Below are 17595 nucleotides of genomic sequence, written 5' to 3' on the forward strand. Positions count from 1 at the left end.
GCAACGCCCCTCGACATTGTAAACTACTACTTGATTGGTTCAAGTGACGTTCTACAAATTATCCGATTGTATCCATCCGTTTTCCGAAGTACAGCTGCCGCTTTTCGCTAATTGTAGTCTGTGCTGTAAAATAAGGTAAAATGGCGCTGAGTTCTCAAGGAACAAAGAAAAAAGTTTGCTACTATTATGATGGTAAGTACTGATTTGCCTACACATTGACTAATTGTACAATGTGCTTTGTTAGACTGGTGCAAATGGTTCAATTTGTGGTTAGATTAGCCAGCTAACATTAGCTAACGTTATCTAGCGCCGATGTGCAAACGTGCAGATTCCCTTTGTGCAAGAGCGAGGCATTTTCAAAATCTTTAGGTTAAATTGATCGTTCAGAAAATGTTCCCCAATGCCACATTATCATCCAATGTGTAGTAACGTCAAGTTACTTGTCCACGTCGTCGATTAGCTTGCTAGCTTGGACAAAGGGAGAACACATTGGCAGGACCCATTAGCTAGCTATGCAAGCATTGGAATCCACAAACCACGAAGATGGCTAGCAACGTTAGCTACTATTAGTTAAACGTTAACCTATTTCACTTCCTGGGCGTATTAAGCTTGCTACCATCATAGCGAGTCTCTATAAAAAATGCACCCAGTTCCGTTGCATTGGCCAGATTGTTTGCACGTTAGTGGCCGTCCATTGTCTGCGGCTGTGCATATGTCGTGGTCCGAATTGTTACTATTAATCAACGCAAAAGTTTTATTGCAACGTTAGCCAGACTATGCTGTACTGAACAACAAGCTAGGATGATGCATTCATTGGTTGTCTGCTTATGTTCACTATTTTCCTCTCTTAATTCAAAGGTGATGTTGGGAATTACTACTACGGCCAGGGCCACCCCATGAAGCCACACCGTATCCGCATGACACACAACCTCTTGCTGAACTATGGTCTCTACAGAAAGATGGAGATATACGTATGTTGAAAACCTTGAAACGATTTGTAAGCGCAGCAGAAAGCCTGCATGCGCAATAGTTCCCAATTGAAAATGTAGTGCCTGGTTTTTAAGGTGTCATTAATTGGTCTTCTCCATGTCTCTGTACAGCGACCTCACAAAGCCAATGGCGAGGAGATGACCAAGTACCACAGTGACGACTACATCAAGTTCCTGCGTTCCATTCGGCCAGACAACATGTCAGAGTACAGCAAACAGATGCAGAGATGTGAGTTTGGGGCAGAGATGTCATGTCTCAATATACCTATACATTTTAGATGTAGCCCATGAAAAGTTACACATTTCTTTGGGAAAACATCTCGTAAAGCTTTGTCATTGTTTTTGCTGCTGTCATGGATTGTAATGAACACATTTTCTGTAATTGCCACACAGTTAACGTTGGAGAGGATTGCCCTGTGTTTGATGGCCTGTTTGAGTTCTGCCAGCTCTCAACAGGAGGCTCTGTTGGTAAGTTAATCTGTCATGTTCGTGTGTAGCACGGTTTCTGTTAGCCGCAAGTACTGGCTTTTGGTCCAATTTTTTTTTACTTTTTTGTTTTTAAATAATACTGTTGCTGGCCAAAAAATATCCAATTTCAAAATAATGCTTTCAATCGTTGATGGAAATGCATATGACCATTTCCTTATTGGTCTATAAAATGCATACCGTAATTTCCGGACTATAAGCCGCTACTTTATTCCCACACTTTGAACCTCGCGGTTTATACAATGACGTGGCTAATTTATGAATTTTTTTCCGCTTTCACAAGATTCATGCTGCCAAAACTGAGCACTGTCGCATAATGTGACGTGAATCGAGCGCGCTCAAACTTCCCATCATTCTGATTACGGTAGTAATTTTGTCACCCTCATCATGGCAAAGACACGGAGAAATGCATATGATGCAGCTTTCAAGTTGAAGGCGATCGATCTGGCTGTTGGAAAAGGAAATAGAGCTGCTGCATGGGAGCTTGGCCTTAATGAGTCGATGATAAGACTTTGTAAACAGCAGCGTGAGGAATTGACTCAGTGCAAATAGACAACAAACCTTTCAGAGGGAAGACAAGCAGATGGCCCAAAGTATTTGCAGCCACTCGACATCAGTGTAAATCGTGCATTTAAGGTGGCGCTCCGTGTTCAGTGGGAGGCTTGGATGACAAGTGGGGAGAAATCCTTCACTAAAACGGGCCGCATGCGAAGAGCAACTTATGGTCAAGTCTGCCAGTGGGTCCTGACAGCGTGGAGCATTGTCAAAAAATCCACTATCATCAGCGGGTTTTGAAAGGCTGGACTGCTGCGTGTTGAAGGGGCAGCATGAGCTCAGCGGGGTATTTGCCTCCGGATGAAAGTGACGAGAGCGACAATGAAAACGATCCTACATCGGATGAAGCAATTCTGAGGCTATTCAACTCCGACACCGAAGGAGATGACTTCAGTGGTTTCAGTGCACAGTAGGAGGAAGATGGTGACCAATGACTTTACTGGTAGGCTACTGTTTAATTTGTTACAAGCCGTGTTTCGTTTAAAGGCTGTGTAAAGTTCATTTGTTTCAATGTACCGGTAGGCACCTGTGGCTTATAGACATATGCAGCTTATTTATGTACAAAATACATATTTTTTTAAATAATTTAGTGGGTGTGGTTTATATTCGGGTGCGCTTAATAGTCCAGCAATTACGGTACTTAAGTGGAATTAAATTGGCGGGTGTATTTTTGTTTGTTGTCATGTCTTGTCTCACAGGAGCACAGCATACAGAGCCTTTCTGATGCAGCTCCTAAGCCACTTACTGCTGGACTTGCACATGCTTTTTTATAAACTCAGTAATTGCACAATTAGAAATGCAATCGCATGTTAACTGTTTTGGTGCATGATTTAAAAGGGCTATTTAAAAAAATAAATAATAATAATCTCACCTGGTAATTGAAGCAGGCCTCCCATTCAAGTGCAGCCAACAGGATGTCACCCACCACTTTACAATGTGAGCTGGAGGCAGTATGCATTTTAAAAACTTACTTAATTGTTTGAAACCTAAATGTTTTATTTCATATGAGGCATGTCTCACCTTACTTCAAAGTAGCCAGACTCTGACCATGACAAGATGGAGGCAATTATTTTATAAAGACATCATAGATGGTGTGTGGGTTTCAAGTCGGGAAGCTTCCAGTTTATCCTACCACTCCTACTGATCTGTGCCAGTTATGATTTTCATATGCACATTTTTGTGGAACTGTTTCATTTCAATAACCAAGTTTGTTTCTCAAAAGCATTGTCCTGTGGTTAATCAGTAAAGTCTTAATTAAAAGGCAACATTTTTAAAAGTATCAATTAAACTAATGCGAGATCACCAGCCTCTGCCATATGGACACAATGATACACTGTGATCCATTGGTGGCTAAAGAAAGGAGCGTGTTGAACTAGTGATGCACCGATATTACATTTTTGACCGATATCCAATATTTTCTTGCCAAAAAAAACCTGATACTGATAACCAGTATTTACAACTTAAGGCCTTTTTAAGCATTCTCGTACAATTAAATAGTTAACACATGGGAGCAGCGATCTAAGGCACTACAGTCCCTGGTTTGAATCCAGGCAGTATCACATCATGGCCGTGAGTGGGAGTTCCATAGGGTGGCGCACAATTGGCCCAGTGTCGTCCGGGGTAGGCCGTCATTGTAAATAAGAATTTGTTCTTAACTGACTTGCCAAGTTAAAGGTTACACACGCACCACACTGACCAAAAATATATTTTGTTGGCATTTACGTATGTCCTCATTACCAGTAAAACATAATCAAAACCTATTTCTTTCACTTACTTGCTGTGCTGTTTCATTCTCAACCAGGATTCCTATGTAACCCAGCTTGGGTCTTTGCCTGTCAAAAGATGGCATTTGGCCATTTGGACTGCACCTCACACAATTTTACGCATTCATAATTTTTTTACATGGCTATTACACTATCACTTGTATTACATATGTCAAAACGATTCATCGATGCGTACCTACCGTGCTGGTCATAAAACAAAAGCTAGCTAGCTCATGGATGCAAACAATGTTCTTCCCCAAAAACATAGCAAAACAACAAACCGCTTCACTACCACTGTGTCGAAGGAAACACCGTACACCTAGCGACCTGGTCAGCATGCACTGTGCCCTGCCCGCCACAGGAGTCACTAGTGCGCGATGAGACAAGGATATCCTTGCCGGCCTAACCCAAACGACGCTAGGCCAATTTTGCGCCGCCCCATGGGCCTCCCGGTCGCGGCTGGCTGCGACAGAGCCTGGGGTCGAACCCAGAGTCTCTGGTGGCACAGCTAGCACTGCAAAGTGCCTTAGACCACTGTGCCACCCAGGAGGCCTCATACTTTTTCTTTTTTTAAGGCAAACTGCACATTCCGCTATTGTGGCAAATCCTTATTGTGGCTATTTTCACAACACATAGTCCGGTCGAGCCTCACTAGCCAGATGAAGCTAGCTGGCTGCTTATAACGTTAGCTTTGGGCAACAGGGTTAAGTAGCTGGCTAGCTATTTATTTTCATGAACTGAAGTTCAATTTCAATAAGCCAACAACAATACTTAAGGATTCCTAAGTCATTGTTAAGAATAATAAATGACTGCAGTTTCTACTGGTCATTGTTTTCAAACTGGTTGTATTGGTGCTAGCTAGGTTCCAAGCTAACGCTAGCCACCTCAGAAGTTGAGGTCGAACAAATTATGCTTTATTACCTACACGGTTTTGTAAACATATCGTTCGTGGCCGGTGTTTGCTTGTTTGCAGACTTTTGTACAGCTTTGCCAGTGCTATCTTTTTGACATGCAAAGACCCAAATGGCATTCCATAGTATGTATGTCGTGAAGCTCATAGCAGTGACGCTATTACTGTAACTCCAGTAGGGCAACATCGGAAAAATAGCGCACTTGGTTAGTGTTAACCGTTGCTTGACTAGTCTGTGAAAGCCAACATCACACACGACAGAGAACGGTTGATTGTCAAGGGCAATGAATTCCATTATCTTGGCTTTAATGGATTTTGCCTTTGAATTGTCTTGCTGATATTTTATTACTCTTTCAAATGACTGCTTGACTTGTTGACTGCTTGATCCACACAGCAGACATTTTGGGCTAGTTTAGGAATGCTATGTTGCGCATGTAGCTCAATTTTACGTGGCGTCATTACACCATGGACCTTCATTATATAGGTATGCACGTCAGCTTTGACATCGGTTTTGCACATTGGGCGTTGGATGACACATTTTGCCTGGATAGTTGGAATATTTTTCTGGCTTACTTGTCCTCTTCCTGTAATTGACAAAACACAGAATATAGCTATAGTTTCATGTGCTCTGATTCTCCGATTGGCTTCTCTTGTCCTGTGTTTTTAGCTGGAGCTGTGAAGCTGAACAAACAGCAGACAGACATTGCCATTAACTGGGCCGGAGGCCTCCATCACGCCAAGAAGTCTGAGGCGTCAGGTTTCTGCTATGTGAATGACATTGTGCTCGCCATTCTGGAGTTACTGAAGTGAGTCAAACAGGCCCACAGCACTTGATCAAGTTTACATAGGAAATATTGTAGACTCCTGAATTAAATAGTAACTTCACATTGGGACCCCATAGGTACACCACATTTAGAAGTATCATTCATTCTGTTGCTGAATCTTCTCTCCCCCAGATACCACCAGAGAGTCCTGTACATAGACATTGATATCCACCATGGAGATGGAGTGGAGGAGGCGTTTTACACCACAGACAGGGTCATGACCGTGTCCTTCCACAAGTATGGAGAGTACTTCCCCGGCACCGGAGACCTGAGGGTGAGTTAGATATTTGATTTGATTTGGATCTCTTTTAGTCCTTAAACATTCAAATATAACTTATAATACAAACACATTTTCACATAGCACACGATTACAAACATACATAATATACTAGCATAATGACCCAATAAATACTCAATCTAAAAAATATTGATTCTTCATCTATAGTCCCTCAACATGTCTATTATATTTAAATGGTTTTAAAATGTTAATTTATATATTGAAAGGTTTCTGGTTTGCGCAGGTAATTTATTCCATTTCTTTATTGCTCTATATCGAAGTGTTCTTTTGCCTATTTCTCTTTTCTGTCTGGATAACGCATAGATGGTGGACAATCTATTCCTAATATTTACGGAATGTCTGTCTCTTACCAACTGAATACCGTTGTGAATAGAACTTGGCTGTTAAATTATGTATGTTATGAAATAAAATAAGCATGTTTTTCCAATTTATCTTGTCAATTGATGACCAACCAAGAACATTGTGCATGACCGCAACAGAAGAACCATATCTCTACCTTAAAACAATCCTTGCTGCTTTGTTCTGTGCATTCTGCAGCCACCTAACTTCACTTGATGATGCATTTCCCCAGACCACAGAACAGTAGTTAACCTGACTCTCAATTAATGCCTGTGTTATTTGCTTAAGAACTTTTCTTGGTAAATATTTAGCTATCCTTCTGATTTTGCATGCTGTTTTAATACATTTTGTTCTATAGATTAGTTATTTGAGACGACCATGATAAGCAGCTGTCTAGCTGCATGCCCAATAGTTTGGTTTCTGACACTTCAATTTGTACTCCTCCCAAACTTAATTGTATCCCATGCTGTTTTGGCCTTTTCCTAGTGGAACAGACCAGCATAACTTTGGTTTTCTTGGTGTTTAAAACAAGTTTGTTCTGGCAAACTCACTCCCTGATATTCTCCAGGAGTAATGGGTTCTTTGTCTTTCGGAATAGGACACTGTTTCGCATGCTTCCATACATTTGCAAACATCCCCTTTTCCAGTGACCAATGTATCTCAGTGGAACTGCAATCAGGGGAGCAGCACAGCGAAGCAAAACAATTGTCCATAAGACCATAACCTGTAGATTTACCATCAGGTAATGACTTCAATAGGTTTAATTCCTCCACTGACACCGTTTGTAGACTAAAAGAGCAGATCTTGTTGCTCATAATATGATCATCAATCCATTGGACAATACATTCTTCCAAACAAGCTATGTTTACATTGTTGCTCAGTAAATAAATTCTTTGTTTAAAAAAAAAAAAAAAAAAATAAAAAAAAAAAGTTACAATCTGCAATGATTGGCAATATCAACTGGTTTTGTTATTATTCTCCCGTCAACCACACTAGATAAGCCCTTAACTGTGTTCCGTACCTTTTTTTTTTTTTTTTGGTTGCATTTTTACAATCAATAAAAGCATAGTTTTTACAATTTCGATTCAATTTAACAGCATAATTACTTACTGTTCTATAATTCTGTTCATCAATTTCTAATTTTGACTTGGCTGTTAAGACTTTCGCTATATTTCTTTGAGAAAACGCCTCACCAGTTCATCAATCCATGGAGATGGACGAGCACCAACTGTACTCTTTCTTATAGGGGCATGATGGTCCATTACCTCAGTGAGCAAATCAATAAAACATTCTGTAGCGTGATTTAGTTCATCCTCTAGATAAATCAGCTCCCAGGGTACAGCAGCCAAATCATTTAGAAAAAGCTCACGATTAAATGTTTGAATTTCCCTTGACCTCAATCCTAGGGGGTTTCCTTGGAACCTTTGTAGTCATGGTTATGGTCACAATATTCTGGTCTGTCCAGCCCACTGGCATTGATCTGGCTTTTAAGCATTGCAATATTATATTACCAATATTGGCAGGCATTGTTTATTATATGGCATCCAAAGAATACTTTTAATTCCAATTTCATGGCCTGTTGCTTGTAGTTTCCTGTATGCTTTATTGGTTGACGTTGGTCTCCTCCCCCTGTAACTCTTCCGCAGGTTGTTGCTGTAAAATATATGTTCTCGTTCATCTTAATGGTCAATTAACTGTCCACATTTGTAGTTGACTGACTTGTTTCTCCTCAAGGATATTGGCGCTGGGAAGGGCAAGTACTATGCTGTGAATTACCCTCTGAGAGATGGTATAGACGACGAGTCTTACGAAGCCATATTCAAACCTGTAAGTCTTACATTTTTTCTTTAGTGTTTAATCTTTCCTCCCTGTAACTCAAATAGACCATGTAGATAGACCCTGTTTCCATTTAGCCAACCATATCGTGTAATTTTATATCTGTGTGTAGATCATGGCTAAGGTGATGGAGATGTACCAGCCTAGTGCAGTGGTTCTTCAGTGTGGAGCTGACTCCCTCTCAGGAGACAGGCTTGGCTGCTTTAACCTCACCATCAAAGGCCATGCTAAGTGTGTGGAATACATGAAGAGCTTCAACCTGCCCTTGCTGATGCTGGGTGGTGGAGGCTACACCATCCGGAACGTGGCCCGCTGCTGGACCTATGAGACAGCCGTGGCCCTGGACAGCGCCATACCCAATGGTGAGCTCTCCTGCTGCACCATTTGATTTGTGGACTTTTTACTTTCTAGTGTGACTTTCTTTGACAGTTGCTTTTGACAGGTCAGAGGAGCATGAGTGTTTAAGGATAGGTTCTGCTAAAGCAGACATACCACTGCCCACCGTGTTGATAACACATTGGTGTTTCTCCACAGAGCTTCCATACAATGATTACTTTGAGTACTTTGGGCCGGACTTCAAACTGCACATCAGCCCCTCTAACATGACCAACCAGAACACCAACGACTACCTGGAGAAGATCAAGTGAGTCCTTGACCACACCTTTTATTGTGCGCTTTAGTCCAACTGTACATCATTAAAAAAAAAAATTCCTGTCATGACGTAACATCTCTAGTTTGGTTCTTAGTATAGATTAGGGGCATTGTCATGCTGAAACAGGAAAGGGCCCTTCTCAAACTGTTGTCACAATTGGAAGCACAGAATCATCTAGAATGTCATTGTATGCTGTAGCGTTAAGATTTCCCTTGACTGGAACTAAGGGGCCTAGCCCAGACCATTATTCCTCCGCCACCAAACTTTACAGTTGGCACTATGAATTGGGGCAGGTAGCGTTCTCCTGGAATCTGTCAAACCCAGATTCGTCCTTCGGACTGCCAGATGAAACGTGATTCATCACTCTAGAGAACACGTTTCCACTGCTCCAGAGTCCAATGGCAGTGATCTTTCCACCACTCCAGACGATGCTTGGCATCGTGCTTGTGGGCAGCTGCTCGGCCATAGAAACCCATTTCACGAAGCTCCCGACTAACTGTTCTTGTGCTGATGCTTCCAGAGGCGGTTTGGACCTTGGTAGTGAGTGTTGCAAATAAGGGCAGATTTTTACATGCTTCAGGACTCTGGTCCGGTTCTGTGAGCTTGTGGCCTACCACTTCGCGACTGAGCTGTTGTTCCAAGATATTTCCACTTCACAATAACGGCACTTACAGTTGCCCGGGGCAGCACTAGCAGGGCAGAAATTTGACAAACTGACTTGTTGGGGACGTGGCATCCTATGATGGTGCCACGTTGAATGTCACTAAGCTCTTCAGGAAGGCCATTCTTCTGCCAATGTTTGTCTGTGGAGATTTCATGGCTGTGTTGGTTTTATACACCCGTCAGCAACGGGTGTGGCAGAAATGCCCGAATCCACTAATTTGAAGAGATGTCCACATACTTTTGGTTGTGTAGTTATTTATGTTAATCAGGTAATTTCACTTACCAAAAAGGTAATATTACTGCACTTATGTTATACATTTGATCCTTGTTGTGTCGAGTGTATTTTTGGCACTATTATAATTCTGTTGAGATATAATTTAGTTTAATGTCACTTGTATGTGTGTCCCTTCAGGCAGCGTCTGTTTGAGAACTTGCGCATGCTGCCCCATGCCCCGGGTGTTCAGATGCAGGCCATCCCAGAAGATGCTGTGCAGGAGGACAGTGGAGACGAGGAGGAGGAAGACCCTAACAAACGCATCTCCAGTAAGTTTTGTATTGAGATATGATTCATAGCAAAAACATCTTCTGTAAGTTCTTTGCCCAGTTTGCAAATACACCAAATAAAAAATGTAAACGCATGCAACAATTTCAAAGATTTTACAGTTCATAGAAGGAAATACTTCAATTGAAATAAATGCATTCAGCTCAAATGTATGGATTTCACATGACTGGGAATACGGATTTGCATCTGTTGAGCACAGATATCCTGTTTTTTAAGGTAGAGGCGTGGATCACAGAACCAGTCAGTATCTGGTGTGACCACCATTTGCCTCATGCGGTGTGAAAAATCTCCTTCACATAGTTGATCAGGCTGATTGTGGCCTATCGAAATGTTGTCCCACACCTCTAATGGCTGTGCGAATTTACTGAACATTGTTAGGAATGGAACAGGCTGTTGTACCTGTTGATCCAAAGCATCCCAAACATGCTCAATGGGTGACATGACATTTTCAGCTTCCAGGAATTGTGTACAGATCCTTGTGACATGGGGCCGTGTATTATCATGCTGAAACATGAGGTGATGAAGGGGGATGAATGGGCCTCAGGATCTCGTCAACGTAGCTCTGTGCATTCAAATTTCTATTGATAAAAAGCAGTTTTGTATTTGTCTGTAGCTTATGCCTGCCCATACTATAACCCCACCGCCACCATGGGACACTCTGTTCACAATGCTGACATCGGAAAACCGCTCGCACACAGGTCTGGTGATGAAGCCAAATGGGGGGGGTCCTGGGCTGGCATGGTTACATGTGGTGAGGCCAGTTGGACGTACTACCAAATTCTCTAAAACTACATTTAGAGGCGGCTTAGTAGAGAAATGCTGACTGCAGGAATGTACACATGCCAATTGCATGCACCCTCAACTTGACATCTGTGTCATTGTGTTGACTCAATTGCGTGTTTTGGTGGGGCCTTGTCCCCAGCACAAGGTGCACCAGTGTAATGATCATGCTGTTTAATCAGCTTGTTGATATGCCACACCTGTCAGGTGGCGGCATTATCTTGGCAAAGGAGAAATGCTCACTAACAGGGAAGGGAGAAACACATTTGTGCACAAAATCCGTGAAAGGCGATTTTTGTGTGTATAGACAATGTGATTTATATTTCATCTCATGAAACATGGGACCAACACTTTACATGTTTATATTTTTGGTGAGTATCATACGTAATCTGCCCGGCGTATGCAGTTGGTGTGTGAGTTAATGTCACACACACAGAGATGCTTATACTCCTGTCTTCTGCTTTTGTGCAGTCCGTGCCCACGATAAGAGGATAGCATGTGACGAGGAGTTCTCCGACTCTGAGGACGAGGCTGAGGGTCAAGGGGGCGGACGCAGAAATGCAGCCAGCTTCAAGAAGGCCAAGAGGACCAAGACTGAGGAAGACAAAGAGGGTGAGGAGAAGAAAGCAGGTGACGAAAAGAAAGCTGATGAGAAGAAAGGTATCAAAATCATTACTTCGTTCTATATCAGACATACCATGGTCCCATTGAACATGTGAGGATTATTTGTTGTTGCTTTGTTATTATAGAAGTTAAAGAAGAAAAGGTGCCAGATGAGGAGAAAATGGACACCTCCACAAAGGGGTGAGCAAATATTTCAAACCTCCATTTTAAACTTGTCATATCAAATAGTCATCATTTAAATAAGTTTGTAAAAAATCTAATAGTCATTTTCCCTGTTTATCCAACAGGCCAAAAGAGGAGTCCAAGACACCGTGAGGAGCTCCTAGCTCTCCTTAAAGCGATCCTACCGGTTTTATTTTTCAGAGCAGTTACCTTTCCTGGCTGCTACAAAGAATATCCCTGAAGGACTATACATTTTAATGACAGATCCTGCTCCTTCAAATTGGAATGGGCTAAATGTCTTTTCTAGAACATATAAATGTTTCTGTTCAAGGACTGAAATTCAAATGGAGTGATTTATTTGTAAGTACTGTTTTCTGTATGCTTAGGCCCATTTTGTTTCGAATCTTTTTATCCTATGAAATCCTATCCCGCTTCTCCTTACTCAAACATTTCTGTAGTCTATTACAGGCCTAGCACGAAGTATTACGCTTTTTATATCTTCTGGATTTAATTTATTTAATCCACTCGTGTATTTAGTCCCACTGTTATGTGCGTTCTGAAATGTAGTTGAAGCATGACAATTAGGTCCACTTCTCAAAGATGTATTCATTCTGTATTACCCAGATTAACAATATAGAATGCTGCTCCTCCAGTATGTGATAAAACAAAACAATCGTGATGGACTTCCATCCATGTATTGTAGTTGAGTATTTTCAGAGGTTATTGTTTAGTACCAGTGACTGTTTAGGACCCATGTCATCCCCACATTTCAATGCAAACAGCGTTCCTAGATTTTTCACTTGGAACGGGATGTTCAAAGGTATTTTGGTAATGCCACAACATTTTTAGTAAAGTTGGCCAAGCAAAAATGGACACATTCAGTGTTGTGTGGATGTGATTTTATTCTGCAAAATTGATTTTTTATTTTTTTCCTGGAGTTCTTGTAAACTTCATACAAATATGAAGGACTGCACAATCTTTGACTACTTTTAGAAACCAATAAAAACAATGCTATGAAAATCTACTGGTCTTATTAATCTACAGAAATATAATTTAATGTCATGTTGTAAATTGTAAACATCTTCAGGTGTAGTTTGCTAGTTACCAGCATGGCTGTTGCTTATTTTACATGGCAGAGAATTTTAAGTTAACATTCACTATATATACAAAAGTACAGTGCGTTTGGAAAGTATTCAGGCCCGTTCACTTTGATACATTAAAAGCCTTATTCTAAAATTAAATAGTTTCCCTCAAACACAATACCGCATAATGACAGAACTGATTTTCAAAATGTGTTTTTTGTATATAGACCCTTTGCTATGAGACTTGAAATTGAGCTCCGGTGCATCCTGTTTCCATTGATCATCCTTGATGTTTCCACAACTTGGAGTCCACCTGTGGTAAATTCAATTGATTGGACATGATTTGGAAAGGCACACCTGTCTATATAAGGTCCCACAGTTGACGGTGCATATCAGAGCAAAAACCAAGCCATGGGGTCGACGGAATTGTCCGTAGAGCTCCGAGACAGGATTGTGTCGAGGCACAGATCTGGGGGAAGGGTACCAAAAAATGGTCTCCAAGAACACAGTGGCCTCCATCATTCTTAAAATACAAGTTTGGAACCACCAAGACACCTGGCCAAACTGAGCAATCGGGGGAGAAGGGCCTTGGTCAGGGAGATGAAAAATAACCCGATGGTCATTCTGACAGCTCTAGAGTTCCTCTGTGGAGATGGGAGAACCTTCCAGAAGGACAACCACCTCTGCAGCACTCCACCAATTAAGCCTTCATGGTAGAGTGACCAGACGAAAGCCACTCATCAGTAAAAGGCACATGACAGCCAGGTTGGAGTTTTCCTAAAGGACTCCCGGACCATGGGAAAAAAGATTCTCTGGCCTGATGAAACCAAGGTTGAACTCTTTGGCCTGAATGCCAAGAGTCATGTCGGGGGGGAAAACAGGCACAGCTCATCACCTGGCCAATACCATCTTTACGGTGAAGCATGGTGGGGGCAGCAGCATGCTGTGGGGATGTTTTTCAGGGACTGGGAGACTAGAAAGGATTGAGGGGGAAGATGAATGGAACAAAGTAAAGAGAGCCTTGATGGAAACCTGCTCAGGACCTCCGACTGGGGGCAAAGTTACACCTTCCAACAGGACAACGACCCTAAGCACACAGCAAAAACACAGGAGTGGCTTCAGGACAAGTTTCAATGTCCTTGAGTGGCCCGGACTTGATCCCGATCGAACATCTCTGGAGAGACCTGAAAATAGCTGTGGAGCTCCGTTTCCTCATCAAACTACAGAGAAGAATGGGAGAAACTCCCCAAATACAGGTGAGCCAAGCTTGTAGCGTCATACCCAAGAAGACTTGAAGCTGTAATCACTGCCAAAGGTGCTTCAAGTCGTGTCTCTCTTAAAAAAGAAAAGAGACAAGAAGTTGGAAGGAACTATGTGGACTTCACTTTAGAGAATGGAAGAAGCGATCATTTGTAGATGTATAGCTTGTGCCAAACACTTCGGACTATCGGATTGGAATGGCAACACGTGGAAACCATCAAATTAAAATGAATGGAATCCAACTAATGAATACACCTCTGATCAGCAGTGTCAGTGAAACGTTTAGCATTGTAGTTTGTAAGTGAAGGCAGGACTTTGTGACCGACCTGGATACAAACCAATCATACACACACCTCAAGGCCGCATTAGCCCACACCAGAGACCCACACATAGGCTTCAGCTCTCTAGTTCTGTGAGCTATTACAAGTCTTCAGGTCAGATAACTCCTCATTCATGTGAGGGTAGTTAGTCAATGCCAGGAGGGTAGGCCATCTTCCTGGGTCTCCTGCACGTGTGGAGGAAGGAGGTGCAGGTAATGAAACAGCTGGCCTGAGAGAAGCACTTCCACCACAGACAAAATGATGAGAGGCACCCGCAGAATAATAGTAGTTCCCTAGTGAGGAACAAAGGCGTGAGTATGGTATTTTAGTCGAATAGTGTAAAGCCTGTCGCATGCTTCCCAGTCGAAACAGTTTGCACATATATTATGACAATTTTGTGACGTTTTTGTATGTTTTGGTGTTCACCAGGGTTTTCTTTTGGCTCTTCATGCACATTATTTTTTTATTCAGGCAAGTCAAAGTTCAGTAGCCAAAGTTTATGCCCATTCATCGGTGATTGGTCAACAGTACCACTAGTAGGAGTGGGAACTATGGACGGGATTCTTCAATTAATTGTTTGTTGTCATTCAACGAGAGACGACTCATTTTCATGCAAAAAAAAATTCTTATTTAGATGTAAAATTGTGCACGTATGCGATCGCAGACGTTCACTTATTTTGCCAAGCCAAGTTATTCTAGGTGCAAACTGAACCTATGTATGCAGACACCTTTTTCGTCTCTGCTTGTAAACAAATAACCTCACTACTTACAGAATCTGTTCAATCAATTCAACTCTTCCATTTTTGAAACTTCAATATATTCACACAGGTGTATCCCGTCTACTAGCTTTCTATTAAAGGACTTACATATATCCTTATGGGATCAAAGGGGCACTTGTTGGTAATGCTAGAGTAGCCAATGGCATCAGGGACCTTGTAATGCTTCAGCAGGCCCTGACCTCCACTCATAATGGCATTAACCATGGAAATGGATAACCCCACAGTGGAGGTGGTTGCCAAAAGACCTGACACAAAACTGCCCACCAACAGCACCCACATCAGCAAGAGGGCAGGGGCCAATTAACAAAAAAGCTATTGTGACGGGTAGGCAAAAATGTACCAGGTGTACTGTATTTAAGCAATAAGGCCCGAATGGGTGTGGTATATGGCCAATATACCATGGCAAAGGGCTGTTCTTAGTCACTACGCAATACGGAGTGCCTGGATACAGCCCTTTAGCTGTGGTATATTGGCCATATACGACAAACCCACAAGGTGCCTTATTGCTATTAAACTGGTTACCAATGTAATTAGAGCAGCATAAAAAATGTCATACCCGTGATATGTGGTCTGACATACTACAGCTGTCAGCCAATCAGCATTCAGGGCTCGAACCACCCAGTTTATAAATCCTGATTACCAAGATGTTATGTACTGAACAAAAATATAAATGCAACCTGAAACAATTTCAAAGATTTTAAATTACAGTCCATATAAGGATATCAGTCAATAGAAATAAATGTATTTGACCCTAATCTATATACAGTGGGGGAAAAAAGTATTTAGTCAGCCACCAATTGTGCAAGTTCTCCCACTTAAAAAGATGAGAGAGGCCTGTAATTTTCCTCATAGGTGCACTTCAACTATGACAGACAAAATTTGAAGAAAAAAAATCCAGAAAATCACATTGTAGGATTTTTTATGAATTTATTTGCAAATTATGGTGGAACATAAGTAAACTGTAATATCAAATGCGTCACGGAATCGTGGCTGAACGACTACACTATCAACATACAGCTGGCTGGTTATACGCTGTACCGGTAGGATAGAACCGCGACATCTGGTAAGACAAGGGGTGGCAGGCTATGTATTTTTGTAAATAACAGCTGGTGCACGATACCTAAGGAAATCTCGAGCCTGAGGTATAGTATCTCACGATAAGCTGTAGACCACACTATGTACAGTTGAAGTCGGAAGTTTACATACACCTTAGCCAAATACATTAAAACTCAGTTTTTCACAATTCCTGACATTTAATCCTAGTAAAAATTCCCTGTCTTAGGTCAGTTAGGATCACCACTATATTTTAAGAATGTGAAATGTCAGAATAATAGTACAGAGTGATTTATTTCAGCTTTTATTTCTTTCATCACATTCCCAGTGGGTCAGAAGCTTACTTACTTACACTCAATTAGTATTTGGTAGCATTGCCTTGAAATTGCTTAACTTGGGTAATTCGTTTTGGGTAGCCTTCCACAAGCTTCCCACAATAAGTTGGGTGAATTTTGGCCCATTCCTCCCCCTTTTTCCTCCAAACATAATGATGGTCATTATGGCCAATCAGTTCTAATTTTTGTTTCATCAGACCAGAGGACATTTCTCCAAAAAGTACAATCTTTGTCCCCATGTGCAGTTGCAAACTGTAGTCTGGCTTTTTTATGGCAGTTTTGGAGCAGTGGCTTCTTCCTTGCTGAGCGGCCTTTCAGGTTATGTCAATATAGGACTCGTTTTACTGTGGATATAGATTCCTCCAGCATCTTCACAGTACATCCCTGGGGCCAAGCTTCCTGCCATCCAGGACCTCTATACCAGACAGTGCCAGATGAAGGCCCTAAAAATTGTCAAAGACTCCAGCCACCCTAGTCATAGAATGTTCTCTCAGCTACTTCACGGCAAGAGGTACCGGAGCACCAAGCCATAAGACTCTTGTACACCTAATCAAATGGCTTCCCAGATTATTTGCATTGCCCTGCACCCCGCCCCCCTCTTTTACACCGCTGCAACACTCTGTTGTTATCATCTATGCATAGTCACTTTAATAACTCTACCTGCATGTACGTATTACCTCAACTAACCGGTTCCGCCACACATTGACAGGTACCCCCCTGTATATAGTCTCGCTATTGTTATTTTACTGCTGCTCATTAATTACTTGTTACTTTTATTTCTAATCCGTATTTTTTTGTTTCTTTTAAACTGCTTTGTTGGTTAAGGGCTCGTAAGTAAGCATTTCACTGTAAGGTCTACCTGTTGTATTCGGCTTATGTGACTAATAACATTTGATTTACATGATTCCATGTGTGTTATTTCATAGTTTTGATGTCTTCTATTATTCTACAGTGTAGAAAACAGTAAAAATAAAAACCCTCAACTTTTGACTGGTACTGTAAATTATTACATTCCGTTAGTCGATGACACAGTTCAATGACGTGGCACTCAACCATTGGTTGATGCATGCAACATCTGAGCAGGGGAACGCGACCTTTGCAAATGAGGAGTTTTTGTAATGGGGGGCAATGAGAGTGTGTCAAATTTGGTACAGATAAAAATGATTTGCTATTTTGATATGTGAGGCTTATTTGAGTGAATAGAAGTTTAATAATGCTTAGATTGTTACAAGCGTATTGATATGTTTTCTACAGAAGGTCATTGGTTCCCACCTGATCTCGCTTCCCCCCGCCTGCCTTTCGCCTTCGGGGACATGTATTTCC

The 17595-nt window shown here is 41.7% G+C and overlaps 1 protein-coding gene across 1 annotated transcript; it reads left to right on the forward strand.

Moving 5' to 3' along the window:
* The first annotated feature begins 42 nt into the window (after window positions 1-42).
* LOC112256602 (histone deacetylase 1) lies at window positions 43-12467 on the forward strand. The gene is made up of 13 exons (XM_024429937.2): window positions 43-192; window positions 859-971; window positions 1101-1218; window positions 1383-1457; window positions 5371-5509; window positions 5660-5801; window positions 7899-7991; window positions 8113-8362; window positions 8535-8643; window positions 9728-9858; window positions 11129-11317; window positions 11407-11461; window positions 11569-12467. The coding sequence occupies exons 1-13, from the start codon at window positions 141-143 to the stop codon at window positions 11594-11596; spliced, it is 1494 nt and encodes a 497-aa protein (XP_024285705.1). The 5' UTR covers window positions 43-140; the 3' UTR covers window positions 11597-12467.
* Window positions 12468-17595: the final 5128 nt, after the last annotated feature.

Source organism: Oncorhynchus tshawytscha, linkage group LG08 (assembly GCF_018296145.1).
Source record: "Oncorhynchus tshawytscha isolate Ot180627B linkage group LG08, Otsh_v2.0, whole genome shotgun sequence".
NCBI classification, from domain to species: domain Eukaryota; kingdom Metazoa; phylum Chordata; class Actinopteri; order Salmoniformes; family Salmonidae; genus Oncorhynchus; species Oncorhynchus tshawytscha.

Bases quoted from the DNA above. Each gene is read 5' to 3' on its own strand.
- LOC112256602 (XM_024429937.2), top strand. From the start codon at position 141: ATGGCGCTGAGTTCTCAAGGAACAAAGAAAAAAGTTTGCTACTATTAT. The intron at 972-1,100 runs GTATGTTGAAAA...GTCTCTGTACAG, and splicing joins ACAGAAAGATGGAGATATAC to CGACCTCACAAAGCCAATGG. The intron at 7,992-8,112 runs GTAAGTCTTACA...ATCTGTGTGTAG, and splicing joins ACGAAGCCATATTCAAACCT to ATCATGGCTAAGGTGATGGA.